Consider the following 27,853-nt stretch of genomic DNA (forward strand, 5'->3'; position numbering starts at 1 on the left):
GACACATGCCTATATAAGAAGTATACAAAAAGTATACAAGAGGGATTTGCTCTAACTACCTAGTATTGCTCCTGCCAATTCTGGTAAACAATCAAGGAGGGAAGGAGTGATGGCACTTGCTTACTGAGAAAATGGGGAAGGAGCGCATTTTGGATCTGGGGAAGGAAGGATGGGCCTTCCGCCACATGGTGGCGCTGGCGGCATTGGTGGCTTCACGACAGGAAATGACGACGTCATTTGGCCAACTTGAGCTTCAACACCAAAACACCATCTCCAAGATGTAATACTTCACCCATTATAGTACCATTGTTGAACCTCTCCCGTCTCTCTTTGTTCCATGTTCTCGACCACTTTTAACAGCGTCTCTTCTTACTTTTTCATGACTATGGCCATTCCACTTGTTGCAAAATCACAGTGTTAAGACATTTCCGGCTTTTGAACGCAACCATGCCTCGAGGTACTTAGTAGTGATCAAATCAAGTCAGTCTCTTTACACGTCTATAGGGGAACCACAGTCTTGTTCCATGCCTTGTGCTCACACCTCATCTTTCAGATTGTGAACATCCCTCTGTCTCGCCGTTGATGACAAGCCAGAGTCATATTCCACGTCGTTCTTCCTCTCTGCGCAACAAATCCACTGCCTCGACTACCATCTGGCCTATGGTCAATGCTGACTTGCTAGCTCGTCAAACAATGGATGCCTCGGATATTGAAAAATATTTTGTCAATCCTCACTTGGAACTGGTGAACAGAACACGAGCTCCGAGCCAGACAGGCGAGCCTCACGATGAGAGCTCCACCAACCTTCGACCGACCACAGAATCAGACCCGGCTGGTTGCTCCAGCACATCCAGACCGCCGAAGCATGTGATCCTTGCTCCTAACGATCCATCGCCACTGAACCCACGTTATCATACCGTAAATGTCGACCCCAAGACCACAACCAATACCACTCCAACACCGAGGAATTCCCAGAACATGAAGGACCGGGCCAACCCCGCATCCCTGACCATGGTTTCAGATTTAGAAAAGACGCATGGAACCAATACAAAGACGACTCGATACCCGGGGTCTGGAACAGTTCATACTACACATCATACTGTTATTGACGAGGCTTTTCACCCTGCTGTCACGCACGAGACCATTCACTCACACCGAGTCGAAGTCATCCAGGAAGAAATCACCCGAGACATTCATATTCACCATTACTACACGTATATACAGCCCATCGCCGTCACTGAGATCCTCCCTGCACGTCATTTCCTGATCAATCCCCAAACAGGTACCAAGACTGAAATTCCTGCCCCACAAGGTTGGGTCATGCCAAAGGACATGCAACCAGGCGTGCCTGATATGGGGCACCTGGTACCTATCTCGAGGCATTATCTCGTCGACGAAGAGTATCCCACAGGCATCGACGAACCAGCTCCCGAGGACATGAAGAGTTCGAGCGCCGGCTTCCTTGAGTCTATCGCTTATCGAAGCCATCAGACTGTATGGTCTACTTAGTCATCTTCTTTCCTCTGATCTCTTGTTTACTGGACCCTCGTGCACGACATAGTTTTCCACTTCTCCATGCGAAATCCATACCAGAGTCGACGAAAGGATTACTGGCATAGCAAAGTCATGGATGTCCGTCTACTGTAGATCTAAAACCTTCTTTGCGCACTATGGTCAGCATAAAGACATCCGTGTGATGAACTTGGCACTGTCTCCTGTCTAGCTCAAAGTTGCCAGTCCAACTACATATTCGCCGGCGCCTTCAGTGCACTGAATTGGATATCAATAATAGGAAGAAACAACAAGGATAATCTGGTCGAGGCAATAATGCTCCGCCGCCCCGTCCACGCTCAATCAATCTCGGTAATCACTTTCGACGGCTTAATAGGAGTATGAGTAAGAGTCAATTGTGATGCGCACGGAGATAAGTTCTATCGAATCACAGACTCTTCATCACCGGTTGCGGTCCACGGGGGTCTGTCGCCATAAAGTATCGCCACTGAGTCCCCTCATGGAACTGCTGAGCATTCGGCCCCACAGAGTTTGAGGTTGCTGTTCCATGCCCAATTCCGACTGCCTCGCTCGAATTTCCAACAAGGCGTCTTGGTCATCAGCCGCGACCCGCTCGACGTCCTGATTCAATGTTTCCTCATCGTTTCGAATGGGGATGGGAATCGCTGCGCTAGGATCGTCGTTCGCGGTTTGTGCGACCTGGTTCTGAAAGTTGTCTCCCGTCTGCTCATCTTCGGTAGACTCGTGATCGTCCTCTGACCTCGACGAATTGCCATTGCCTGCCATGGAACGCACAACGTCGCCTTTGCAGATCGGACATGTCCTTCGCCGAGTGACCAGCCACGGTGTGATGCAGTCAACGTGGAATTCATGTCCACACGGCAATGACATGACTTGTGACTCGCCGTCGATATATTCTTCAAGACAGACAACGCATTCAACCTGTCGGCCCGTGTATCTTTTGCGCCTACTCGACTTGGATGGTTTCTCAATGGGCGATGCACGCGGCGTAGCACTCGAGCTCGGATGGCCAACGTTGCTGGACGGGAAGATGCCCGTTGTGGTTTGCGATCGTGTCCGCGCCAGACTCGAAGGTCGGCGAGAGACGTCTTGCGTCGCAGAGACGAGTAGAGGGGATGTTACCGAAGGGCGGACGGGCGATGTCACTTGTGATGACGTCGTCGATGAGGTGGTCGCCATGGTGTGGTAGGTCCTCACGGGCAACCGTTCCACGACAGATTTTGGAGCTCTCCATCGTCTTCGACGGATCCGAGATCGAAGGAGGAGTAAAGCGTAGACTACCGTCAACGTAATCAAGGGGCTCACCACCAGGACAAGAAGCGTGTCAAAGAAGGGACTCGTAGAAACACTCGTAGGTGTCAAAGTGACCCAGAGACCTTCTTGCTCTTCTCCACTCGAAGTTTGATCGGGGAACGATTGCCTCTGAGCAGCACGATGGTCTGGCTTGCGGCCAGCTACCCCAGTTGAACCGCCTTCCAATACCGACTCGCTCGAGCTGAATATCTCCCTCCAGGGGCTGCTCTTTGCCTTGCCTTTGCCGGGGACGTCCTGTTGGTCCTGGATCGTGTCCGGGTGGGGACCTTTTCTTGGTTTCTGGGCACCTTGATTCGGGCTATCGTGGTTATATTCTCCACTGCCGGGAGTGATACTGCCGCCTTTCAATGCTGATGGGGGTGTGTCGGTTGGCTTCGCCGAGTCCAGGCTATTCGGCTTCGCGCCTTTCCGATTTTTCACTTGTCCTATAGCCGCAGTATCGTCACCATTTGACTTTGGTGCGATGAGATCTGCATCCCTCCAATCCTGGACGCCGATTACGAAATCATCGCCTCCGGGCTTTTGAATGGGGGTAGCCTTGGCCTTGGACGGAGGAGTGGGTTGAGCCTGAGCATTGGTGGCTGTTGCGACCAAGAGGGTTTCGTCAAGTTTGGCGGGCTTGTCGTCGTCCCAATCTTCGAGTAATACCCAATCAATGTTTCCACTGCTCGGAGGTCGCCGGCTATCTTCCTGGTTTGCAAAGCGAGATTCGTCGTTGACGCCGAGAGCGGAGAGTATCCCATCCAGCCAACCACCATCAACTGACATATCCGTTGGAGTGGATGTTGGCTTCTTCGGCCCTGACCGCGTGGTGGTAAAGACAGGTCTACTGTCCTCTGGCTTTTGATGGGATGATTTTCCCAAATTATTGGAAGGTTGCAGGGTCTTGTCTTCGGCCATAAGTCCGACCTTTCCACTTCTTTTCTCTGGAGGAACCAGGGAAGCGAGAAGATGAGCAGAGGTATACGAAGTAAACAAGGCGGGAATGGTCACGTTTGACGTGTCACCTTTGGCGTACATGATGGTGAGCTGACCACCCTTTTCGTTGTCGCCCACGATCAATGCAATTCCACCGCGGCGCTGGGCCCATTTTACCTTTTCCAAAAAACCGCATCCACCTCTAGCCAGCATGACGATCTTCCCAGAAATGTCTGCACTTTCCTGTAAAGACTCGATATCGGCATGTGTGGACTTTTTGTTTTTATCGGCTTGATTTGCATTGGCGGGTTCACCAGGCTTGGCTGGAGTTGCGGGGTTTGAATCCTCGAGCGGACGATGGAGATGATCATCAGTGCCATCATCTGTGGGCTGATCCTGCAGGGATGTATCCGGGTCGAGCGACGAGACAGAGTTTATATTGTCTTCGGCGTGTACTCCTCGAGGGATTTTGGCTTTATTTTTTGACTGGTCGGATTTTAATGGTTGAAGATGGGTCTGGCTAAAATCACTCCAGCCTGGAACATCTGAACAGCCCAACTCCCAGCCTACAATATGAATGTCCTGCTCTTTGGCCAAGGCGTCGTCACCAAAACCTTTGCCGACCCAGAGTTCTCCACTCAGTCCATTGGAAGGAAGACTGGGCCCGAAAGCGGCAGGCCTGGCCAGGAAGAAGGTCGAATTGTCGTAGGTCAGACTAATGACGGCAGAGGGCGGGAAAAGAGAGGATGGGGTGGAGAAGGAGAAGAGGGCTTTCAGTCGGGACGATCTGGTTTTGTAGCCTGGGTGGAAAGAGTCCGCAACGCTCTCGACTGCGGTGACAAGAGACCAGCAGGTCAAGGCGATGGGTATAGCAACAAAGAAAAACAAGAGGAGGAGAAAGCGGAGGGGCCGCATGTCGGGATTTGGTCGCTAAGCCAGGCACAGGGAGGCGATGCTGGATGGTTCGTGGTGAGTAGAGGCAGGGAGCCGATCTACTCAAGCGTCTGAGGCGTGGTACGCCATGCGTGTACGGTTCTGGGACGGAGAGCCGGCTGGTGATGAGAGAACCAGAGAGGAGACGAGACCGCAGTTAGGCAGACATATAGATGACGGTCAAATGGGATGAGGATGAGATGGCGGGCTCGAAAGGATGGGATGAAGAGGATATTGGATGTGTCTGGTGAGTAAGAGGGGAGGAAAGCCCAGTGGCTATATGCCACAACTGGGATCACTGGCACTATTCAAGGTGCCTGGTTTGGGTGATTGATGCTAGGCTGAGAAACAGGATTTGGTACATTCAATGAATTCATAGATCTTTTGGTAGTCATGGACTGGACTGGGAATGCGAGTCTAGGAGGGGGCTTGAACATGACGCTAGTCCATTCTTGGAACAACCTAGACTCAATCACGTGATGTGATTATGTATCTTGGCAGCCTGACGGTTTACGGTTACGTGGGCGATGACACTTTTCACAATTCCTCTACTTCGCAACATGATGAGAGGATTATGCTCTGTGTTCTATGTCTGGTGTATATAAGAGGCTGGTGCTTTACATAGGCATATGCACGGGAGCCTCTACGTGCACAGGCTGGTCCCGACCTCAGAGCCAATTGATGGGCCCCAGATCACAGACCTGGAGAAAATAGAGCACTGTACCAAGTATTACGATAGGAATAAATGATGCCATTCGATGGATTCCACGGACCACTACGACAGATATGCATCAGATCATCAATCGAGGGACAGTAATGCGATCGCGAATTTTCAATCGTGAGCTCTTTAAAACTAGCGCCCACCAATTCGTTGTGATGGAACATGATTGCGCGTCATCTGCGCTAGTAAAGTGCCACCAGCATCTCTTCACATATGCGCAAAGGTACCTACTCCGTAGGTAAGTACTCAGTAAGGAATTCCTTCCCTCAGTCATTCTCGGCTGAAGTTTGCCAGGACCTCGCGAAGGAAACGTCGGTATCTACATTTGCAGCTCCATATTGTTCGTCTATTGGACCACATCCTCAGAGAGATAGAAGATCATGTCGCTAGTCTTGAGATTGTCCCATCGTGCCGCACCATATCGGATATCTCTTGTGTCAGTCCTGCCTCGTCTTGGACGGGCGTGCTGCATGTGCACCAATCTCACCTCTTGCGGGTATGCGTGTACTCCGTACTCCGTAGTTGGGACGTTCCCAGCGCCGGGGCTCTTGGCCATTCTAGCGGCCTGGGCGGGCGCCGAAAAGAGTTTATAGGAGGTACGTTTTGGACCAAAAGGACTCTGGAAGGCGCCCCGGCGTCTGTGCCAGAAGCCCTCATGTGGCCCGAGGCGGCCCCTCGGCCCCCCAGCAGGGCAGCAACCACCTCGCACTACACCATTTCGGGCCTGCTGGGGGCGCTGGCAGCGTCATCCCGTCGAGAATCCCATGCCTAAGAAGCGATGCCAATCGCCAAATCACCACCCTGGACATCAAGGATCTACGAATCTCCATGTTTTGATCCATTTTCATTCGCTGACTTTGATGCCTCCCGCGTCTTGATGAGTCGTTGCAAAATTATCAAATGCTCAAGGCTGACCCTCATGATAAACTATGACGACGGGCCATGTCAATCGCGGCCCACGTCCATCTCCTCCGTCGTCACGGGTGCAAGCCTACAATCCTCATGTGGTAGGTTTATTGATCTGTAAGGTCTGCGTATTAAACTCTCGGGCAACTCCTCTGTTGCAAATGCTCATTCTTGAGACTACATCTGTATCTAGATCCCATTGGTGTTGCCTCTGTCCTGGTTAGAGACACTCATAAGCTCTTTCCAATTGCGTGGGTCAGGTCACAGTTGCCTGAACGGGCCTTCCGATATCCTTGGTCGTGTGTGTGATTACAACTGGCAGGTGCGACTGCGACTGCGACTGCGACTGCGACTCACATACAACATGGACAATCTCAAGACGGCCTCTGGCTTTCTGCCTGGCCTCTTCGGTTCTCGTAGCAAGGCTCCAAGGGGCAACTCCAGTGCCAGTAACAGCCAGAGCGAGAAAACGCTGAGCCCCAAACCATCTCCCATCTTCAAGAGACTCCCCGACAGCGTTCGAAATCACTTTATTGCCATGGCGGGTGAATTTGTCGGCACCTTTCTTTTTCTGTCAGTCATATCCATTCGCCTATCCCATCCCATCCCAGGTTGATCATCTCTCTAACTTGTCCCCATGACATTAGCTTCTTTGCTTTTAGCGGAACCCAGGTCGCCAATACTCCTGCCACAAGTGCTGGTGATGATAGCGAAGATGTGTCATCAGGACCCAACCCATCCCAGCTCCTCTATATCAGCCTTGTCTTTGGCTTTTCTCTCGCCGTAAATGCTTGGATCTTCTTCAGAATATCCGGCGGCCTCTTCAATCCTGCGGTACGTACATCCAAACATTGCGACGGAAATAGGTCTAATGGACACAAGGTCACATTAGGGCTGTGCCTGATTGGTGCTGTTCCCTTCGCTCGCGGTGGCCTTGTCGTCATTGCTCAGATGCTCGGAGCCATGGTGGCGGCTGCGGTAGTCAAGGGGCTCTTTCCCGGCCCTCTGTCCGTCACAACCTCACTCGGTGGAGGAACAAGTCTTGCTCAGGGTCTATTCATTGAGATGGCAAGTTGTCTATCATGACCGGTCGAAACTCGCTAACGCCCCCCTAGTTTCTCACCACTCAACTGGTCTTCACTATATTCATGCTTGCTGTAAGCTGAGACACATGTCTTTTAGGAAACCTCTTTTGACTCAACTGACCTCGAATAGGCAGAAAAACACAAGGGAACATTCTTGGCTCCTGTGGGAATCGGGTTGTCTCTCTTCATTGCAGAGCTGAGTGGTAACACTGGTCGGGGCATTATTTCACAAAACACTCCACTAACTCATTGTTCCAGGCGTTTACTACACTGGCGGCTCTCTCAATCCTGCTCGCAGCTTTGGCCCATGCGTCGCCAACGCCTCTTTTCCACCCGAACACTGGATCTATTGGCTGGGCCCGATACTTGGTGCCCTTCTGGCATCCGGTTTCTTCTGGTTCATCAAAAGCTGCGAATACCAGAGTGCCAACCCTGGCCAGGACTTTGACGATCTTGAAGCCTCTGCTTTTAACCCGGATGAAGATCTCAGTCGTCCTGTTGTGAGTCCCACCGTCAATGTGGATTCTAGCCGCGTCAATTCGCGTGATGGTCCAACAAGAAGCTCTGGAGACGATCGCATGGCGTCTTTGATGGACAGGGTGGAGAGTGGACGAACCCCTGATTATCTTGGCGCGGCGATGAACAACTCGTCATACACTATTAGCAATAATTATCAACTCGATCACAACCAAAATACTCAGCAGACACAGCAAGCCACCAGTTATACCATAGGTGGCCCTCCTAGCCAAAATGTCCACCAACATACCACGGTTGGTCGCTAAACTGCACCAGACAGCGTGGCCTGACCCTGAATCCTTGCGCGTGGCCTGATAGGGGCCGAGTCTAATTCTAGGGATTTGAATTGGACATACTGAGATACAGCGCTTGAGTGCGATGATGATATGAATTCCTGTATTGAGGACTATCTATAGTGGCGAGGCGTTGAAAGAGTCAAATAGGTTGACTGTGGCCTTGTCACGTAATTACTAAGAGTGGCGTCCGAACTAACTAATTAGCAACCACAATGAATGCGTGAAGACAATCCCGTGACAGCTTCTGGCACGGATGCTGCATGAAGTGATATAGATGAGGGAACAATCGTCGTCTCAGGGGCATCTATGTCACGTGAAATTCACGTGATCAGGCCGCAGCTGCAAGACACGTGATATCAATGCCACGACGCTCCGACCCGCGCAGCCTCAACCACTTCTCCTTCACCACGTTTCCCTCTGCCTCAGTGTTGTTGTTGGTTCCCTTTCGTTATCCCCTCAATCAACCCATCATCCCAAGGTTGGCTCGTCAGGATCCGCGCAAGCTTCGGATCTGTCATCTAGCCTCGTCCTCTCTGGATCAGGTAGGTTCTGCCCCGCGGAGAAGGAACTGTTACTGGTGGTTAGAATGCTCCCCATCTAGTTCTTTGCGAGTCGTGAGCATCAGCACCAAGCGCCCGCTCACGTGCCTCACCAACGACTAGTCCCGCCACCATCACCACCTCCGGCTTCCGCGCTCAGATGGACCACAGGCTAGCTTGACTGAGTCCACCCTCGCATCTATCCTCCCTTTCAGACATGTCCGTCCGCTCACCTGACGTGTCAAGTCGCCTGAACGATCAGGGCATGTACTGTATGCTCCACGCGGGGAGAACCTGGGGAAGCTGGAGCACCCAAGGCTGGACCCGTGCATTCGTTCTGTTGTCTTTGTATTGCACCCTAGTCCCAGTCTATCGACAACCTCAGCCGTCATGTTGTCCGGTCCCCCTTTCGGTGCAAAGGAGGCGGACATGGACTGTCCTCGAACGCGGGCTCCCACAGTGAGGTAAGGCTATATAGATCCAGCCTGGCCCAGACCTCAACTCTCTCCCAAGGCGCCAGAGTGACCAGTATCACATCCTTTCGGAACCCTCTCCTGACCTTTCTCCCCCCCCCCTCTCTCTCGGATCTTCTCACCATGGAGATGAACAAAAGATCGCAATGGAGCTGGAAACAGTTCATCATCTGCTTCGTGGTCTCGATGGGAACCATGGGTTTCTCGTACCCGGCGTCCATCATCGGGACCACGCTTGCCCAACCGTCCTTTCTTGTCTACATGAGCCTTTTGACCCCCGAGGGAACCTTCACGGACCAAGGTAATTCCCTGATCGGTGCCATGTCCGGGGTGTTCCAGGTATGTGCCCCACCCCCCAGGCTCGGGTCCCTGAGCGTGCTGTTGAATCAACCCTCTTAGGCTGGAGGCGTGTTCGGAATTCTGGGAGTCACCATCGTCATGGACAAGTGGGGGCGCAAGGCCGGAATGTGGTTCTGCGCCACCCTGGGTCTCGTTGGAGGGGCCCTGACATGTGCCGCCCAAGGTGTCGCCATGTTCATCGCGGTCCGATTCCTGTCCGGTGCGGGTGCCTGGGGTTTCCTTTCAATCAGTGAGTTTCTTGAGCCACAGCGCCCTTGACCCAGTTCTCACCCTTGGCAGCACCCGTCTACACGGCCGAAATTGCACCACCCGCTCTAAGAGGACTATTCGTGGGCATGAACGGTATAGGGATTGCCCTGGGCTACGCAATCGCAACCTATGTCGGCCTCGGCTTCTTCTACTCCACCAACCCGGAGCTTCAATGGCGAGGCAGCTACGGAATCGCCCTCATCTTCAGCCTCCTTCCTCTGGTGGCCATGTTCTTCGTGCCCGAGTCTCCCCGCTGGCTCCTCATGGTCAACCGCGTAGACGAGGCCAAGAAGACCGTGCGACAACTCCACAATCTGGACAACGAAGAAGAGCAACACTTTGCCATGGCCGAGTTCTACCAGATGCAAAAGCAGATCGAATATGATCGAACCGTGGAGCCGTCTTGGATCAAGATGTTCACCCGAAAGTCGTACCGGGCGCGCCTGGTCATGACTTGCACCTACTCGTTCCTCGCTCAGGCCACCGGCATCCTGGGTCAGTGTCTACCCATGCTCCGATCGAGCTCTTTTGCTGATCTCCCATAGTCATCAACAACTACGGCCCAATCCTGTACGCCACACTCGGGTTTGACACTGAAAAACAGCTCATCTACGCATGTGGATGGATCACAATGGGCATTGGAGGTAACCTGACGGGTAAGTGATGTCTGGCATTCCTGGTCCGGGCAGCACAGGACACCTAACCTCAATCCCTGGTCAGGAGCACTCATTATCGACAAAATCGGGCGCAAGCCCCTGATGCTGATCGGAATCGGTGGCTGCTTGCTCTTCTTGACCCTGGAGGCTGCGATGGTTGCCTCATTTGCAAGCCCCGTGTCAGACCCTCCCAACCATCATGGGATTCAAGCTGCCATCGCCTTCCTGTGAGTGAGACCCAAGTTTGAAGCCGTGCTGGCTCTAACAACAACACCAGCTACTTGTTCGTCTTTATCTACGGAATGGGTGTGGATGTTTCGGGCTTTGTCTTTTACGGGGAGATCTTCCCGAATCACGTCCGCTCCAAGGGCATGGCCATCACCGTCACCACCTTTTGCTTGTCATCCTTGGTCTGGCTTCAGGTTGCGCCGACTGCTTTTGCCAACATTGGCTGGAAATACTACTTGGTTTGTCACCTCCCTTTACCCGCACCAGCACGGTCTGACCCGGCGACTTTAGGTTTTCATCTGCATTCTCGCCGTCGGTCTCGTCTTCATCTCGGTCATTCTTCCCGAAACCAAGGGGATCCCTCTCGAGGAGATTGCCGTCATCTTTGGGGACCAGGATGAAGTGGTCATTTTCTCGGAGGATCTCACCGTTGGGGACAGTCCTGAAGATCTCGTTGTGAGAAACCACGCGGCGGGAGAAGGAGAAAATGGCACGGCCGAGAAGGCATCAGAATTGCGCCATGAAACAGTTCGACTTTGAAATGGGAGACTGACTGTTCTCTTGACTGTCACCTTGGACGGCCTCAACGGCATCCAAGTCTTGTTAAGATCACAGTCAAGAATCGTTGCGCAAGCACAGGTAGTCATCCTGATGGATAGCCAACAGTGCCTCTCTTCACCCAGCATGGAGTTCCTGAAAGCAGACTGGAAGATGTTGATATTTCTATTTTGGTGGTTGTATCTCAAATAGGTCAACCTCTTTCCACATTCCACCCCGTGACCCGGGTTTAAAACCCGGCATTCGAAGTATACAAAACCCGCTGTCTATCCTCCTGCAGGCACTCGGTTTCCGACGAACGCAGCCGGCTCTGGAGCCTGGGAAACAGTTTCAGAGTGTTGAGCCGGCCAATTTTGGCCACGTCGCTGTGCGAGATAGGGAGCGTGTCTAGCCACGTGGCCCCTTCGGCGATGTTCTCGTACGGCGTATCCACCGAGAAGAGAATTCGATCTGCCCCAATCTCGGTGATGGCGTAGGTCAGAGGAGCAGTGGAAAAGTATCCCGCCGTCGTGATGAAGACGTTGGTCTCCATGTATTCTCTAACGGTGCGTTTTGCGGGGAGAATCCTGCCGCGATCTCTTTTCTCCAGCCAGTGATCGATGCGGCCCAGTTGCCCGAGGACATTCTCACCTAACGAATCCGAGGCTGTCAATCCAACTGGTGTCACCGGGGGTTCAGAGCGTCGGGGACAACATACCCAAATGGCCTACAATCACCTTGACGTCGGGGAATCGGTCAAAGACGCCACCAGTACAGAGCGCCAGGATGTGAAAGGTTGCATCTCGCGCGAAGCTAAAAGTTGGTCCGATGAGCCAGGGCCGAGAACCGTACAGCTGTCGAAGTTCGGACGGGACTGGGGGTTTGGGGTGTATGTAGACGGGCGTTTGCAGTTCTTGCACCGCGGCCCAGAAAACATCAAATCTGGGATCGTCGTAGTATCGAGTGCTGATCTCGCCCTGGTCGTTCAAATACTCCTGGCCGTCGTGCAGCATGACGCCCAACATGCCCAGATCCTGGACGCAACGTTGCAGCTCTTTGACGGCCGTCTCTGCGTCGTGCATCGACAACGCCGCAAACGCACCAAACCGCTCGGGGGCCCGGTCCACGAGTTGGGCAATGTAATTGTTGGACTTGACCGCATATGCCGCCGCTGCGGTCGGGTCTCGAAGAGACTGAGCCCCTCCCGGGTTGTCGGAGATGATAGCAAACTCCACCCCGTTGGCGTTCATGTCGGCCAGCCGCTGGCCATGGAGGTCGATGAGAGCGTCATAGAGGTCGCGGCCATTGCGTGAGACGAAGCTGAGAAGAGGGATCAGACTCTCGTCCGGCATCGACACATGTTCTTCGAGGATGATTTTGCCCTTCATGTTGACCAACAGACCTCTGACCAGACGCCTTTGGACGACATGGAGACCCGATGCTTGGGAAACTCCCCATCATATAGCAGGCCTGGCACCCTGTGCATACCTAGGTGTCATGGGGGTGTGTACATGCATAGATCCGGGGTCGACATACGGTAGAGTGGGTGGTCATCACCATCCACCGCGCTCCGATCACGTGCTTCCGGGTCCTGGTCCTCGCTCACCCGCCCTCTGATCCCTCATCGCGCCACGAAGCATTGGGTCAATCCCCCACAGCGCCGGCCAGTCAGACTCAGTTCGGGAGCGACACATGTGCAGGACCTTGTCGTACGCTGGGTGGGCTGGGATTGAGCGAGAGGTTTCGATGGAGGCGCGGACTTATAATTCTGGAACTCCCGGGTCAGTCACTTGGAGCCCTCCAGAGACAGTAATTGAATCACCCAACATTCTTACGCGTACCTTTGGGCTGCTCACCTTCGAGAATGGCGTCCAAGTTTGCAACCGTTACCTACTGCCCGCTGTCCTCGAAAGACCCCAAGGATCGGTTTGCGGTGTACAATCCGGCGACGGGTCATGAGATCACGACGATCCAAGGCGCAGGTCTATCCGAAGTCGAGGCGGCGGTCGCTATCGCCCAAGATGCCTTTGACAACGACTGGAGACACCGGTCCCCTCGCGAGAGGGCCTTCCTATTGAACAAAGCGGCCGACCATCTCGCCGCACACATGGGCGAACTGTGCCAACTGCTCTCTCTCGAAAACGGAAAGCCAGTCTCGCAGGCGGCCGAGATCGACGTCCCCGCCCTGGTCCACATCTTTCGTTATTTCGCGTCCTTAATCGATAAGTTGCCCCTAGACTTCCACGACGAAGGAGCCATCTACGCCAACATTGTACGGGAACCCTACGGCGTGGTCGCTGGAATCATACCGTTCAACTGGCCCCCAATCCACGTGGGAGGCAAAGGCGCCCCGGCTCTGGCGGCCGGCAACACCGTCATCATTAAGCCTGGAGACCAGGCGCCGCTCACAGCGATGCGCATCATCGAGCTCCTACAGGAGGTCCTCCCTAAAGGCGTGATCCAAGCGATCCCTTCCGTCGGCCTGGATGTGCCCCAGGCATTGGTCACGCATCCCCAAGTCAAGAAGATTTCATTCACCGGCTCAACCAAGGCAGGTGCAGCCGTGAGCAAGCTAGCCGCCGACGGAATCAAGCCCCTCTCCCTCGAACTCGGGGGCAAAAACGCGCTGATTATCTTTGACGATGCCGACCTGGACCTGGCGGTGCGCTGTGCACTCGATGGCGCTTTTTTCAACCAGGGCGAGGCCTGTACGGCATCGTCGAGACTGCTGGTACAGTCGGGGATCCATGACGCCTTTGTCAGCAAAATGGCCGCCGCCGTGCCCCGTCTAAAGGTGGGCGACGGCGCACGACCAGAGACCCACGTCGGCCCGCTCGTCTCGAAGGTGCATCAACAGAGGGTGCTCGAGTATATCCAAATTGGACTGGATGAGGGAGCCGAGATGAAGGCCCAGGCAGCTCTCCCCGATGATCCCGCGCTGAAAGACGGCTACTTTGTCCAACCTACCTTATTCACGAAGGTCACCAGAACCATGCGTATTGCACGAGAAGAGATCTTTGGTCCGGTGGTGACGGTCACACCATTCGAGAGCTACGAGGAGGCTGTGTCTATCACCAACGAATCCGAATATGGGCTCTTTTGCGGAGTCTTTACCAAGGACACGACCCGGGCGTTGAGGCTGGCTCGGGATGTGGACGTGGGCGTCGTCCTGATCAACAACTATAATCGGGGGGTCATGGGGACTCCATTTGGCGGGGCCAAACACAGTGGCTATGGGCGGGAGCACTGTCTGGAAACCTTGCATGAGTACAGCCGGCCAAAAAACATCCGCATGCCATCGGGGAGGGGGGTCATTGGGGGGTGGAGCAAGGTGCATGAGCTGGTCGTGGAGGAGCCAGCCACCAATGGAGTCAAGTGAATGGGGGGGCGATGGGTACATGGACGAATATCTGCAAAGGACTTCAACAACTATCGAGGGGTCAAGCATCTAGCTCCAAATGTGTAAATACGGATGATGGCCCCGTCAAATCTTTGAATCCGATTCTAGACTCACCAACCTCCCGCCTTGCCGTTTGGGTCGAAAGTTATACATGTGTGCCTGGGTTCCCAAGACTAGAAACGGTCTCGATGTGGCGCCACCATGAACTCCGGACGATCAATGAGGCGGATTTCAAGCTTTTTCATTTGTTTCGACCCCATCCCTAGCGTCGTGTTTCCCCAGAGGGACAGCAGAGACATGGAGACGTTTGATTCAAATTCGCTAGGAGGCCGATCACGTGAGCGCACCCGCACCCGTGTGGAGGTCAGCCACGAACATCTCGAGATTGCGAGAGGCCGAATCTCGTTATCAAAGTATCAAAATATCACACTCAGAATCAAACATCAAATATCCTCGCACGAGAAGGAAGTCGGTTGATCGTCCTCACCAAGTCCATCAGATCTGATTCACGTGACCATCTGGTCGTCCATCACCTTCACAACCACTCCCTCTGTTCACCGGGTCAGGCCATTATGTTCTTGCTCAAGAATGGGACTGTAATCATCCACGACTCTCATGATGCGGCAACAGGGGTCAAGGCGGACGTTCGGGTCCAAGGGGACAAGATTACTGAGATCGCCGACCACCTCACACCCAAAGATGGTGAAGAGGTGATTGATTGCACCGACAAACTCGTGGCGCCTGGCTTCGTCGACACCCATCGCCATATGTGGAATACCGCCTTGAGAGGCCGGCATGGAGACAATCTGCTGACCGACTACCTCGTGCAAGGTCAGACTCCTTTCCATCTCACCCGTCGACAGACCACTGAACACTGAACACGGTCTTCCGTTTAGGAATCCTCCAGAGTTCCAACTATGAGCCTAACGACGTTTTCTGGGGCCAGCTGGCCGCGTGCCTGGAAGCCCTCGACGCTGGCACCACGACCGTCGTGGATCATTCACATCTCAACTACTCTCCAGAACACCGTAGGTTTCCGTCGCCGGTGCTCGACCGGCGTACCAACTAACTTGGTCTACAGCAAAGGCCGCCCTCAGAGCCACAGTGGCTTCGGGCATCCGGTCCATCTATGGGTATTGCTTTACCGGACGGGTGGCAACCTGGTCTCCATTTTCCTTTGAGGCAAACCTCCTGGAGTCATGGGTGCTGCAAACACTGGGAGATTTGTCTCAGAAGGCGCCCTTTGGTGATGGGAGAGTGACCCTCGGCCTAGCGTTTGATCTGTGGTTTCTTCCCAAGGAGATTCTGGTTCCTCTGTTTGATCAAATCAAGGCCTTTGGTATCAAACACATTACTAGCCACCAGACCCCCCCACCACCTGGTAAGTCATCTGGCGATTTTTCACATCCACGAATCTTTCCAGGTTTTAAAATCATGTCATTTCAGGCCAGCCTTCTTCCGTCCAGGTCATGGAATCTTGCGGGCTGCTCTCGTCCTCGGTTCTGCTCTCCCACGCCAATCATCTGTCACCGACCGACATCGCCCTGATCAAGAAAAGAAACGCACACATCTCGTCAACACCGTCGCTCGAGCTTCAGATGGCTATGGGCGATCCTGCATGCTTCGACCACCGCCGAGACATTGCGTCACAGTGTTCGCTGGGGGTGGACTGCCACAATGTGACCCTCGCCAGCATGCCCGCCGAGATGCGGACGGCCCTGAGCTACGGTCGAGGTGTCGTGAACAATGAATACTTGAAACTCGGAAAGTATCCGGTTCACATGTACAAGTCGGTCCAGGAGGTCTATGCCTTGGGCACCATTTGTGGCGCCCGAGCCGTCGGGCTGGAGCAGGAGATTGGCAGTCTGGCGGTGGGAAAAAAGGCCGACATCATCATCTTGGACTCCTTGGCGCCCCACATGATTGCCGGAGCACAGCACGACCCTGTAACGGCGATTGTGATGCACTCGACGCCCAGAGATATCACGATCACGATGGTGGACGGAGTCATCCGCAAAAGGGACAGCGTCTTGTTGCCCACCCAAGCAACCCAAGATGCTCACCATTATGCCGAGGGTCTCCCGTCGGAGGTGAGCTGGATGGAAGTGGCCAAACAACTTCTCCAAACGCGAGAGACCATCCAAGCCCGGATCGAGAAAACCGACCTTGAGGCGGCGGGACAGACGGCCCGAGCCATGTTTGGATACGGCGACGATCGGCTGCTGGACAGTCTTTCTGGGCAGCGACCGAGTCTATAGCATAGCTAAACGATACTTGATGGCCATTGATAGTTGATTTCGTCTTGGATCAAGCTGATAGAGTAGCTAAATGACGATGAGCCGATGTCCTCGCCAACCAACTCGCAATGGGGCGAGATCAGAGGAAGAGAGGTGGTGAAGCTGACATCCCGTTCACGTGATCGTTAGGTGTCCCCACGTGACATCTATGCCTCATCCCACACTCTCCAATACAAGGTTGGAGCATCCAACACAACACTAGGAGCTTGCACACACCGTACTTAGTCCCTCCGATGACCTCGCTCTGAAGCTCTCTGGTGGGTCCCGCGCACGGATTGGGCGGATCTTTCTCATCCACGAGGGATGGGGTTCACCGATTATTGCACCACGAGCATCCGGGGCCTGAATCGGAAAATACATATAATTCCCCGGTTCGGCGGTGGGGCAGGGCCGGAGTTCCCCAGTCACCGTCGTTACACGGAGATGGATAGTCGTACGAGGACCAGAGCCAGTTCCCGCGCGCATCAAGTCGTGTCGCCTGCCGAGCGTTTAAATATCCCATTGACGGACAGACATTCGTCGCAGTTGGACAACATCCGCTCTCTGCCCAAATCCTTGACCCTGCGAACACGTCCCTCCAGATTGATCAGCCATGGCGAATTCAGCATCCTCTTCCGCACCCCTGCTGTCAGGGTTTCCCAAACCCGTGACCCATATCACATCTCATAGGGACGACGGAAAAGCCGTCATTTACAGCTCCAACGAGAATCCCTGGAACATGATGCGCAACAACTCGGTTGGATTGTGTCTTGGGTATGCTACCACGGGATTTCCCGTCGACTTGAACGACGAGGCCGACCTGGCAACGTACAAGGCCATCGCCGAGAGTGGGAAACTTGGGCTGGTCAACCCCAATGGCACTGTGTGCCGCTGGGTCGATCTGGCTCCCGACGCCGAACCAATGATGCACCGTACCCAGAGCCTCGACTACGGGGTGGTTCTCGAGGGGGAAGTGGAGCTAGAGCTAGACGACGGTAGCGTGACCCGGATGCGCAAGGGGGATCTTGCAGTCCAAAGGGCCACTATGCACGCCTGGAGGAATCCGAGCAAGACGGAATGGGCGAGAATTTTGTTTGTCTTGCAAGACTGCAAGCCGCTGCTGGTAGGAGGCGCCCGGTTTAAGGAGGAGCTGGGGACGGGCACCGGCGAGCTGCCAGCTAGTGGAAACGACAACTAAAGACGAAAGCAATGGGACATCTCGTGCGCCGTGTGCGGACGTAGAATTGGAGACCTCTTCTTGTAGGGGATGCCCCCAGTATCATCGTTGATAGCACTAGATGAGTATACCCACCGATGTGCTCAGGGAAGACGTTTCTTTCAGATTGCATGATTGCTGGTCAGAACCACGGCGCGAGAGACTGGGCATTCCTTAGTAGGCTACAAGAAAGTGAGGCTTACAAAGATCTCGATCCAAGGATTCCAGACGCCTCCAGGCAGGAGGACGCGATGCCCAAGATAAGACTCCCAGTGTACTAGTCCCGTGAAGTCGAGACTGCACCGATATAGACCAGCACAGCACCGCACCGCACCGCCAGGGTGCGCCTATAGTCTAGGTCTCCTTGGTCCACCCTGACGTATCTACATATACGTACACCAATCCCATGCTCCTCCACCGGGCGGGGGGTCGCCCCATATTCCGAGGCCCGCGGCGACATTGCCCGACTATAGAACACTCAAACCATAAATGGACAAACCGGTTGGTAATGCATACACATGTCGTACCAGTCTAAGAAACCATTGGTGGGACCATGGCCAACATTGCAGATCAGATATAGTGTGACCGGGTCCGACCATGAACCACCGTTCCACCTCAAAATTCGACCAGAAACAAAGGCTCTCAATCATGTCCTCGTGGGTTTCGGCCGACCAGGATTCAGGATTCACCTTGAACAACCTCCCATACGGCGTCTACAGCGTCGGGAACTCGCCTCGTCATGTTGGGGTTGCGGTAGGCCAGCATGTCTTGGATCTACATGTTCTCGCACGGGAGCATGTCCTGGATGGGCTGGGATTCGATGCCACGACGCTGCTTGAGCCTACACTGAACAAGTTCGCCAGCCTGGGGAAGCATGCGCATCGAGCTCTTCGCAGCTTCTTACAAGAACTCCTGAAACCGGAAACATCTCTGAATCTCACCTTGAAGGACAACCAGCCGCTCAAAGGGCTGGCGTTGGTTGAGCAAAAGGATGTGGTTCTGCATCTCCCGATGGACATTGGCGACTATACCGACTTTTTCGTGGGGCCACACCACGCTGTCAATGCAAGTAACCATGAGATACACCAGGCCCCGTCCCTCTCGCTGATTTTGGACTCTCCTAGTGTGCGAAACTTCTCAAGTCGACGGGGGACAAGTTTGCGCCCAACTTTATGAACATGCCCCTGGGTTACCACGGTCGCGCCTCTTCGGTCGTCGTGTCAGGAACTCCCGTCTACCGCCCGAATGGACAAGTGTCTCTCGAAGGCGCGCAGACGCTGAGCAAATGCCAGCAACTGGACTTTGAAGTCGAATTCGCCGCCTTTATCGGACGCGGGAACCAGCACGGAACGTCCATCGGGGTCAACGAGGCTGAGGACCACATCTTTGGCGTCGTGCTCATGAACGACTGGTCGGCCAGAGACATCCAGTTTGCCGAGTCGACCCCGTTGGGGCCTTTTAACGGCAAGAACTTTTGCACCACCATCTCGCCGTGGATCGTGCCTCTGGAAGCCCTGGAGCCATTCCGGACCGCTCCAATGCACCCGGTGGGCAGAGAGTCACATCTTGATAATGGGTATGCTGACCATCACCAGGGCCCCTGGCTACCATATCTCACTCAAGACCGGGAGGACACAGTCTATGACATCCCAGTGGATGCTCGAATTCAAGGTAGGTTCCCGCCCAGAGTCCCGACCACTCTGGAAGTCTAAAGACACGGTTTGCTGATCGATCGTGTTTCCAGTCAACTCAGAGACATACCACGCCGTTCGATGCAACACCAAAAACGTGGCCTTTTCGTTTGCTCAGATGGTTGCACACCACACGGTGGGGGGCTGCCCGATGCGCCCGGGCGACCTCTTGGGCACCGGCACTCTGTCGGGCGCCACGAGAGAAGAAGTCGGCTGCCTCCTGGAAGTGAGCCAACACGGGACTCAGCCCTACGAGATGGGTGCAATCGGGTCGACGGGGGGCAAGATGCAACGGTGCTATCTCGAAGATGGAGACCGTGTCTCCTTTAGCGCGCAGGCGACCAGACCGGGCAGTGACCCTGTCAACCTGGGCACTTGCCAGGGTCAGGTTGTCGCGTCTCCTTAGGGTCCGTGCCAGAGAGGCCGGATAAAACTACGAGTACTTGGTAGTCTAGCGACAGATATTATTTACATTAACAACAACAAGTACAGAGGGTGTTATGGTGGTATTGGTCGTTGGATGCACTATTTACTGTACTCAGTGCTTTGCCCCACAGGGATCCGGGGGGGTGCTGAATAAGTGCCAGGGTACCTAGACTTGTCCCCGCGGGGCATTGGGGTCGCTTAAGCGCCCAAGTTGACTCGTTGAGGCTCCTCGGACTTGACATGCCTCCTCGGCTGCAAGGTGGACCCGATGGCCAAGCCCGGTCACATGAAAGGCTGGACTCTCCCTCGGCGACAGTCTACGGAGTAGCGTCAAAGGTAGTTTCAACCATGCCACCCCAGAAGCCGGGAACGAACCCTCAGGTGATGCAGGACAAGTATGAAACTTATGAAACTGAAGCAACTATGGAAACAGAAAAAGGACGGGGATACTCTTTGAAAGGCGAGACTCGAGCCATCACCCATTGAATGCCACCGACTTAGGAACGACGCCCAAACCCCAGTCCACAAACAATGAAGAGCACACATCACACGTTCGACTTTATTGTCGTGGGAGCAGGTCAGTGAAATCGTGTTTCAGTGTCATCAATGGGACGACTGACAGGAGATGTGCAACGATAGGCAACGCAGGTGCTGTGACCGCGAGGAACCTGGCCGACTGGCACCCCAAGTCCACCACGCTGCTGATCGAAGCCGGGGGGGACAACGCCCGCAACGACTTGTATGTCCCCTCGGATCGTTTCACCAGCCCTTACAAACACCCCGAGATCGTCAAAAACTACCTCACGACGCCCCAGGAGCACCTCAATGGCCGCGTGCTCGACTATCTCCGTGGCATCGGCCTCGGGGGCTCGTCGATTGCCAACTTCCTGGCATACATCCGCGGCTCCAAGGCCGACTACGACCGCTGGGCAGCCATGGTGGGTGACGATTCGTACCAGTGGAAATCCATTGTCGAAGACTTCAAGGCGATTGAGAACTTGCATTGCGACGACCAGGGAGACGACGAGTTCGTCCGACCCATCAAGCAGCTTCACGGGTATCGCGGCCCTCTGGACATCACGCTGCCCACCAAACGACAGTGGCCCGTGGGCATGGAACTCGTCGCCGAGGCCGCGCGAACCTATGGCTACCCGATTAACCCTGACCAAAACTCGGGCGAGTCCATCGGCGTGGGTACCGTCTCGACGACGACGTACAATGGTCGTCGGACCACGAGCGCCACCGCATACCTTAGCAACGCTCCCTCCAACTTGACCATTTGGACGAACTCAGAGGTCACCAGCATTCTCCTTGAAAATGTGGGTGTGAACAATGGCACGAGTACACCCAAGGTTCTCGGGGTCCGCCTCAGGGACGGGCGAGTGGTCACGGCAACCAAAGAAACCATTCTGTCTCTGGGAAGCATTGACACGCCCAAGTTGCTCCTGCTCAGCGGCATCGGGCCCAAGGATGAACTCGCCGCCATGGGGATCCCATGCCACGTCGACCTGCCGGGGGTTGGGAAAGAAATGATTGACCATACATATCTGGTCATGGCCCACCACGCAAAGTCTGACCTGTCGGATGTGGCGACCTTCGATGCAAACCCAGCACAGGTCGCGGCGGCCCATGAGCAATGGATGAAGGATAGCACCGGACCCAACGCCAAAAGAAAAACCGCCAACCTGATCGGGTTCCTCAAAGTGCCCCCCGGCCACAGCTCCCGGCGTGAGGCCGCAAAGCTCGACCCGGAAGTCCAAGCTTTCTTGAACCATCCCAACGTCCCTCATTATGAAGTCTACTGGACCGGGTACTCGCTGGAAGGATATTCGCACGAATGCTTTGCCACGGCACTGATGATGATGAACCCTCAGTCCCGGGGAACAGTGACCCTCGCATCGTCCGACCCAAAGCACGACCCCATCATCTCGCCCAACTACTTCTCGCATCCGTATGACCAAAAGACCATGGTCGATGGTCTCCGTGAGAGTCTCCGATTCCTGGAACAGGGAGAGCTGTCCAAGCACATCCTCGGCCCAGTGATTGCCCCGAAGAGCTCCAGCTACGAAGACCTCCTCGACTTTATCAAGGAGAATCTCCTGACCATCCTCCACCCCGTCGGGACGGTCAAGATGGGCCGTCGTGACGATCCCAAGAGCTGCGTGGACAGCCACTTCCGCATCAAGGGCATTCAAGGCCTTCGAGTGGTGGATCTCAGTGTCGTCCCGACGATTACCAAGTAAGTGAACACTCGTCCCCGGGTGTCGCTGGGCGACACCCCTCGTCTATCCAAACGTATGAGCTGACCAGGATCCGCACAGCAATCACACCCAAGCCACTGCGTATCTAGTGGGACACGTTGGAGCCAAGAAGATTAGTCTAGACTATTCGCGTAGCAAACTGTAGCACTACTTCCTGGAGCTCCGTTCAGGACGTCCAAGGATACCTCAATTTGGCTCTATATTTATTCAGTTACCACAAGGAAAGTCACGTAGTCCAGGACTGTCACTTTCGACCGCGTGAATTCATTCAGATCATGTGCAGGTGATGGTAACTATAAATTGGGGGTTCATTTCCGGCAGGTGAACTTGAAAAACAGGTTTCGTTGGCGATGGAACCAATATGTCTTCACCGTCCAGTCCTGGGTCGGCGAGGCCCACTCAATGTCAAATGTGCGGAGGATCTGGGGCACAAACTTTCCCATTTCCAACATGGCAATGTTTTTGCCAATGCAAGACCGAGTGCCGTGCCCAAACTACGGGATACTCGTGATCAGTAAGAGTGTCTCACATGGTTATCAACGTTGAGGCATGGTCGGTCGTGATTTCACAAACGCTTGGACTTACCGAGAAAAAGGTACGGTCCATGACTTTCAAATGCTCGGCGTCAGCCTCGAGCCATCTCTCCGGGCGGAATGAGTCTGCATCCTCCCCAAAGACGCCCTTGGCTCGATTGACAATGGGGGCCATGACCCCGACAATGGTTCCCGGTGGCAACACCACGCCGCAGACGGTCGCTCCCTCGGGAGGGGCCACTCGCTCCAGAGGCATGCAGAGGGACGGATGCATGCGAAGAGATTCTTTGATGACCGCTTGGCTGGAGACGGGCATCAGAAACAGGGAGGCGCCGACAGAAGAATGGACTGTTTCCAACTTACAGGTAGGGCAGTTTTAGGCTCTCTTCATACGTGATCAAATCGGACAACTCGCCTCTCTCGCTGGCGTCTTCAAGCTCTTTCATCAACTTGTTCTTCACCATGTCGTGGCGCACAATGTAGTAGAAGATGGCGCCCAAGGCCACCGAGATCGTATCCGCCCCGGCAAGCCTGTCAAATCACCTCGTTAGTCTGGCCGGGCCTGACGACCGACACCTCTGTTTGACCTACATGTTATTGGACAGATGGTTCATCAAGTCTCTCTTAAAGTGTACCGCCTCTGGGTTGTCCTTCTTCCGTAGCTGGGCCAAAAAGTCGGTCCGCGTCGCGTCCTTGTCCTCCTCGTCGTACCTCTGGATTTCTCGATCGATGACCTGGGAAAGAGTCAGTCTGGCCGAGTCAGTCTGGCCGAGGAGGAATGCATGTCTGATGTGGGCGTTTACACTCATCACGGTGTTGAGGGAATTGGGTACGTCGGGGTACCGCCGCATCATGGCATTGACCAAGGGCCGGTTGCCAAACAGAAAGCGATCCAGCCACGGCAATTGGCCGATGATTGAAAAGTACTGGCCGACAAAATCATCCGGTCGGAAGGCGTCGAATCCCTGTTGCGTCTGGTCGATGAAGCCGAACCGACGCTGGAACGTGATGTTTCCAATCGCATCAAACGCGAACCAGTGAAAGTACTCGGCCAGGTCGATTTTCTGCCCTTCAAACTGCTTCATGGTCCTTGTAAACAGCTCGGTACACTCGTCGATGTGCTTCTCATAGTTGCGGATGTTGGTCATGGAATACACCCCCGCGATCGGAGCTCTCAGCTTTTTGTGCTGGGCGGGGTCCCTGGCGGTGAAGATTCCATCCAGAGGTTCATCGTTCAGATATGGGATGGCGAGCTTGTAAAAGTCCGACTGCGACGTGGTCAATCAACGGGCATGACTGTAGCTCGTCGGCTCTGGAAATACCTTTCTGAACTTGCTGGAGATGCCGTATATGATGGGTATCGCCTTGGGATCGGCGATCGCCACGGCATTTGGGCCGGTCCGAACGAACGGTCCATATTGCTCGTGCAGCCGGCGATATTCTCGTACAGCATCACCCTTCAAGACGAGGCTCACACGATACAAGGGAGTAAACCGAGCGATCCAGGGCCCGGGGATGTCTCTGATGCCGCTCCTGAAGGCCACGAACAACGCTCTGGCGAGAAAAAAGCATGCAGCCCCCGCGAGGATCGTGACAAACATGGTGAACGCCATTGGAAAGGTGTGTGAGGACCGGCAGGCCCAAGTCCCAGCTGAAGGCGATGTGAAGCATAGTAATATCCTCTATCCGCCCAGTTGGATCGTGTGTGTGGTGGCCAGACATTGGGTTCGAGTGGTTGCTTCCATCCTCCCAGCGTCTAAGGCCCCGATCACATGACTTCACTCCCCATCTCCTTAACTGTTCGACTTGCATTAACCGATCCATGTCCCCACGTGCTCCCCGCGTTTGGGCCGAACTCCCGTGGGGAACCTTGTTGTTCCAATGTGCAGATGAGTTCTGGAGACGAGCCCGATCACGTGGGCGGGAAGACAGAAGATTGGCACGGCCAAAGCAACCGAGAGGGAGCTTGGATGGTCTCCACACGGCAGCAAAAAGCTGGGGACGTGGTTATAGGCGTCGGTACCCACCCTCTTCGACAAAGTCGAGCGGGATGGATGCCCGTGATAGAGCGCCTGCACTTCCGGCAGTTACGGGGGTGAGAGCTTGGCCCCTCGGCCCATCAACCGAGGTGCTCATTCACTCTCGGGCGCTGCAATCGAAAATATCAGATGTGATCTTTCATCGACCGACAGAACGCAGGAGACGGAACTCAAGAGTTGAATCATCGCAACATGAGTGCACGTCGTCTTGCTTGCAACCCTTGTCGGAAAGCCAGAATCGGGTGTGATGCGTCGATGCGGAAGGGGAGCCCATGCTCCAACTGTATCCGCCGGGGCAAGGTCTGTCATGTCCAGGTGAGCGACGACCGCCTGTCCACGTCGATCCGGGGGCCCTCAGCCTGGCATCAGCTCTAGGGCCCTGGGGCACTCCTCATCCACCCAGGTCTATAGCGACCATGTCTAACTTCAACCTCGTCCCCAGAACAACCAGATCACCACCGAACATGTCTCTCGAACCCAAAGTGAGGTCGACCAGGTTTCCCGGCCTGAGACGGCGTCAGCGCCCCATTTCGCCAGTCGCAGTGACAGCACGCTCGACAGCAGCACGCTCGACCCATTAGCGGCATCTGTGTCGGAGCCATCTCCTTCACGCTCGTCGTTTGGTCTTGAGCAGCGAGCATGCCGCCGCCAGCAAGCGTTTGTGCTTCACGAGATGCTGTGGGATATCTTCATGCAGATCTACGAGTCCCGCTTCTCCATGTTTCTCGGCGACAGTTGCTGTCCTTATGTTGGAATGAACGTTGTATGTATATCGTGTCTCCGTGTGGCTGCTTGACCGACCTCAACGGAATGCATGTTCTGACCGCTTTTTGTGTCGATGACAGTCTTCCAAGACATTCATATCCAGGCTCTCGATTCAGCTGGACAAGCTCTGCGCCGTGAACTCGACCCTGAGGCAGCAACAACTCAATGATCGACTAATCAATGATGCCACCAACCATGCAGTCTACACGTATGCCTCTCGCTGGCTGCCCTTACACACCGGACGCCCACGGCCCCCAGGACCATCTCACCGCGGTCGACCAACTAGCCCGGAACAAGAACTGTCCGACTATTTGTGGCGGCGGACGCAGTCCAAGATCCAATCCATCATGTCACGGCCCAGTTACCGGGCAATTCACGCGATGCAGATCTTTGGCGCGGCCGAACGCCCTCTCAACTGCGACGACCCGGGCTTTGCAGATCTCTGTGGCCAGGTGCAACTGTCCCACGTCCTTCAACTTCAAGCGTCTGCTGGCTCCCCACCATCGACGAGGCTGTCGCCGTATACAACGTTTCTCCTTCCTGACCACGCCTGCGATTCTCTTGAGGTCAACAACAACCACGGGTCGGGTGACAACCAGACTCGACGACGCATGGAGGATGCCATCTTCTGGTTGTCGGTGATGAAGGACTCGTACAGCTCCCTCATCCGGCGAGGCTCTCCCACTTTGCTCCCACATGTCTCCGGAGACAAGCGGTTGTGGGATTTCATCCGACAGCGGACGGTCATCTTTACCAACGCTTTTCAAACCCTCCATGGCTCTCCGCATGCCCTCCCCAACGAGGTCATCACCATCATTCTGCAACACGCCTCCGCCTGCAAAGTCATGTTTCTGAACGTCATCAACCGGTTTTACAACGTGGTCAACTATCACAACGTGGAAGATTCCGTCGAGGAAGCGGCCCAAAAGATCATCGCCGAGTCGGATCGCTTTCATAGCGTCTTCGATCCGCTGCTCGCCATCTGTGCCCGAGACTTCTTGACCTTGGAATACCGGGATCAACTCAACTACGGTGAGTGCCTCTCTCGACCTTGTAATTCTCCTTCATGTACCTGACGCGAGCGACGCAATAACAGTGTGGCTGATTACCCACTACCACCTCGGTTCTCTGACTCTGGCCAACATCATGGACGAAGCCCCAACCACGCCGATATGCCTCAAGAACCCCGTCTTGTCCCGTTTATATGCGTGCAAGGCCATCGTAAATGCCCTAAGTCTCGGCCTGCAAGCCGATCGTCACTCTCTGAGCCCGGGCTCCTACCCAAGTCGACTTCTCCTAGAGCCGGTCCCAGAAATCCAAGTCGAGGCTCTGTCGCTCGCCTGCTCCGCCATCTTTCTTCTTCACCAATCCAAGGAGCTGTCCACGGCCAACGCCAAAGTCATGTTGTCCGTGATATTGACCGTGTTGAACATCCTCTCCCAGATCTCGATCACGGCATCCTTTGTCATCACCTCTGTCCACGAACAGAGTTCCAAGCACGGCATCAACATGTCACATGAAGACTCAACGATCGGCCAAAAGGTCGTGGCCAATGTCGACTCGCGCGTCAATCTGTCAATGTTCGACCGCCATTCTCTCGATGAGTTCTCGCAGGAAATGGAAGTTCAGATCTACAGCGACAATTCGATGATTGACCGCATGATCCACAAGTACGAGGATGAGGATGGGCTCCAGGGCCCGACCGACGTGGATCCTCAAGATGAGGCCATGTATTTTATGCCAGGGGAAGCTACATCCACGGTTTCCAAATCGAGGTTCGTGTTCCCTCCCGTCATGTTTGATGCTTTGAAAAGGAATCTCGAAGTGATGGGGTCTGACTTTTAATCAGTAGCGCTCCGTTTGATGTGCTCAGCGTATTGAATCCAATAGAACACTCGTACATGGCGTCCGAAGAGAGTGATTCATTTCTAGACATGTAGCGAGTTGGACCCTTTTCCATCCCGCCGCCCTGCAAGCGACCG

General features: G+C 54.6%; 13 protein-coding genes across 13 annotated transcripts; 10 read left to right on the forward strand and 3 right to left on the reverse strand.

Moving 5' to 3' along the window:
* Positions 1–693: 693 nt before the first annotated feature.
* PV10_08985 (uncharacterized protein) lies at positions 694–1,756 on the forward strand (the record flags this gene model as incomplete). Its single annotated transcript, XM_016374085.1, has 1 exon — positions 694–1,756. The coding sequence occupies one exon, from the start codon at positions 694–696 to the stop codon at positions 1,507–1,509; it is 816 nt and encodes a 271-aa protein (XP_016219629.1). The 3' UTR covers positions 1,510–1,756.
* PV10_08986 (uncharacterized protein) lies at positions 1,212–5,067 on the reverse strand. The gene has a single exon (XM_016374086.1). The coding sequence runs from the start codon at positions 4,678–4,680 to the stop codon at positions 1,954–1,956; it is 2,727 nt and encodes a 908-aa protein (XP_016219630.1). The 5' UTR covers positions 4,681–5,067; the 3' UTR covers positions 1,212–1,953.
* Positions 5,068–6,689: 1,622 nt separating this feature from the next.
* On the forward strand, positions 6,690–8,192 carry PV10_08987 (uncharacterized protein; the record flags this gene model as incomplete). The annotated part of the gene is made up of 6 exons (XM_016374087.1): positions 6,690–6,898; positions 6,973–7,159; positions 7,208–7,336; positions 7,441–7,482; positions 7,541–7,613; positions 7,669–8,192. The coding sequence occupies 6 exons, from the start codon at positions 6,690–6,692 to the stop codon at positions 8,190–8,192; spliced, it is 1,164 nt and encodes a 387-aa protein (XP_016219631.1).
* A 1,139-nt stretch (positions 8,193–9,331) lies between these two features.
* On the forward strand, positions 9,332–11,578 carry PV10_08988 (uncharacterized protein). Its single transcript, XM_016374088.1, has 7 exons — positions 9,332–9,573; positions 9,634–9,823; positions 9,874–10,338; positions 10,389–10,499; positions 10,564–10,726; positions 10,777–10,966; positions 11,019–11,578. The coding sequence occupies exons 1-7, from the start codon at positions 9,358–9,360 to the stop codon at positions 11,265–11,267; spliced, it is 1,584 nt and encodes a 527-aa protein (XP_016219632.1). The 5' UTR covers positions 9,332–9,357; the 3' UTR covers positions 11,268–11,578.
* PV10_08989 (uncharacterized protein) lies at positions 11,469–12,652 on the reverse strand (the record flags this gene model as incomplete). The annotated part of the gene is made up of 2 exons (XM_016374089.1): positions 11,469–11,915; positions 11,983–12,652. The coding sequence occupies 2 exons, from the start codon at positions 12,650–12,652 to the stop codon at positions 11,515–11,517; spliced, it is 1,071 nt and encodes a 356-aa protein (XP_016219633.1). The 3' UTR covers positions 11,469–11,514.
* Positions 12,653–14,643, forward strand: PV10_08990 (uncharacterized protein; the record flags this gene model as incomplete). The annotated part of the gene is made up of 1 exon (XM_016374090.1): positions 12,653–14,643. The coding sequence occupies exon 1, from the start codon at positions 13,129–13,131 to the stop codon at positions 14,641–14,643; it is 1,515 nt and encodes a 504-aa protein (XP_016219634.1). The 5' UTR covers positions 12,653–13,128.
* A 593-nt stretch (positions 14,644–15,236) lies between these two features.
* On the forward strand, positions 15,237–15,542 carry PV10_08991 (uncharacterized protein; the record flags this gene model as incomplete). The annotated part of the gene is made up of 1 exon (XM_016374091.1): positions 15,237–15,542. The coding sequence occupies one exon, from the start codon at positions 15,237–15,239 to the stop codon at positions 15,540–15,542; it is 306 nt and encodes a 101-aa protein (XP_016219635.1).
* Positions 15,543–15,745: 203 nt separating this feature from the next.
* Positions 15,746–16,991, forward strand: PV10_08992 (uncharacterized protein). Its single transcript, XM_016374092.1, has 2 exons — positions 15,746–16,045; positions 16,111–16,991. The coding sequence occupies exon 2, from the start codon at positions 16,134–16,136 to the stop codon at positions 16,920–16,922; it is 789 nt and encodes a 262-aa protein (XP_016219636.1). The 5' UTR covers positions 15,746–16,045; positions 16,111–16,133; the 3' UTR covers positions 16,923–16,991.
* Positions 16,992–17,310: 319 nt separating this feature from the next.
* Positions 17,311–18,138, forward strand: PV10_08993 (uncharacterized protein; the record flags this gene model as incomplete). Its single annotated transcript, XM_016374093.1, has 1 exon — positions 17,311–18,138. Exon 1 carries the CDS (start codon positions 17,554–17,556, stop codon positions 18,136–18,138), a length of 585 nt encoding a protein of 194 aa, XP_016219637.1. The 5' UTR covers positions 17,311–17,553.
* Positions 18,139–18,804: 666 nt separating this feature from the next.
* On the forward strand, positions 18,805–20,253 carry PV10_08994 (fumarylacetoacetase; the record flags this gene model as incomplete). The annotated part of the gene is made up of 3 exons (XM_016374094.1): positions 18,805–19,215; positions 19,281–19,827; positions 19,901–20,253. The coding sequence occupies 3 exons, from the start codon at positions 18,805–18,807 to the stop codon at positions 20,251–20,253; spliced, it is 1,311 nt and encodes a 436-aa protein (XP_016219638.1).
* Positions 20,254–20,804: 551 nt separating this feature from the next.
* PV10_08995 (uncharacterized protein) lies at positions 20,805–22,679 on the forward strand (the record flags this gene model as incomplete). Its single annotated transcript, XM_016374095.1, has 3 exons — positions 20,805–20,850; positions 20,922–22,512; positions 22,595–22,679. 3 exons carry the CDS (start codon positions 20,805–20,807, stop codon positions 22,677–22,679), a joined length of 1,722 nt encoding a protein of 573 aa, XP_016219639.1.
* A 163-nt stretch (positions 22,680–22,842) lies between these two features.
* On the reverse strand, positions 22,843–24,668 carry PV10_08996 (uncharacterized protein; the record flags this gene model as incomplete). The annotated part of the gene is made up of 6 exons (XM_016374096.1): positions 22,843–23,028; positions 23,120–23,369; positions 23,431–23,598; positions 23,659–23,801; positions 23,871–24,335; positions 24,390–24,668. The coding sequence occupies 6 exons, from the start codon at positions 24,666–24,668 to the stop codon at positions 22,843–22,845; spliced, it is 1,491 nt and encodes a 496-aa protein (XP_016219640.1).
* A 502-nt stretch (positions 24,669–25,170) lies between these two features.
* On the forward strand, positions 25,171–27,716 carry PV10_08997 (uncharacterized protein; the record flags this gene model as incomplete). Its single annotated transcript, XM_016374097.1, has 4 exons — positions 25,171–25,421; positions 25,549–25,869; positions 25,952–26,903; positions 26,968–27,716. Exons 1-4 carry the CDS (start codon positions 25,299–25,301, stop codon positions 27,714–27,716), a joined length of 2,145 nt encoding a protein of 714 aa, XP_016219641.1. The 5' UTR covers positions 25,171–25,298.
* Between the last annotated feature and the right edge of the window lie 137 nt (positions 27,717–27,853).

Source organism: Exophiala mesophila (genome assembly GCF_000836275.1).
Source record: "Exophiala mesophila strain CBS 40295 unplaced genomic scaffold supercont1.7, whole genome shotgun sequence".
Lineage (NCBI taxonomy): Eukaryota > Fungi > Ascomycota > Eurotiomycetes > Chaetothyriales > Herpotrichiellaceae > Exophiala > Exophiala mesophila.

Coding starts and splice junctions, on each gene's coding strand:
- PV10_08986 (XM_016374086.1), bottom strand. CDS start 4,680: ATGCGGCCCCTCCGCTTTCTCCTCCTCTTGTTTTTCTTTGTTGCTATA.
- PV10_08988 (XM_016374088.1), top strand. CDS start 9,358: ATGGAGATGAACAAAAGATCGCAATGGAGCTGGAAACAGTTCATCATC. Junction 9,574..9,633: donor CCATGTCCGGGGTGTTCCAG/GTATGTGCCCCA, acceptor CAACCCTCTTAG/GCTGGAGGCGTGTTCGGAAT. Junction 10,500..10,563: donor CATTGGAGGTAACCTGACGG/GTAAGTGATGTC, acceptor ATCCCTGGTCAG/GAGCACTCATTATCGACAAA.
- PV10_08992 (XM_016374092.1), top strand. CDS start 16,134: ATGGAATCTTGCGGGCTGCTCTCGTCCTCGGTTCTGCTCTCCCACGCC.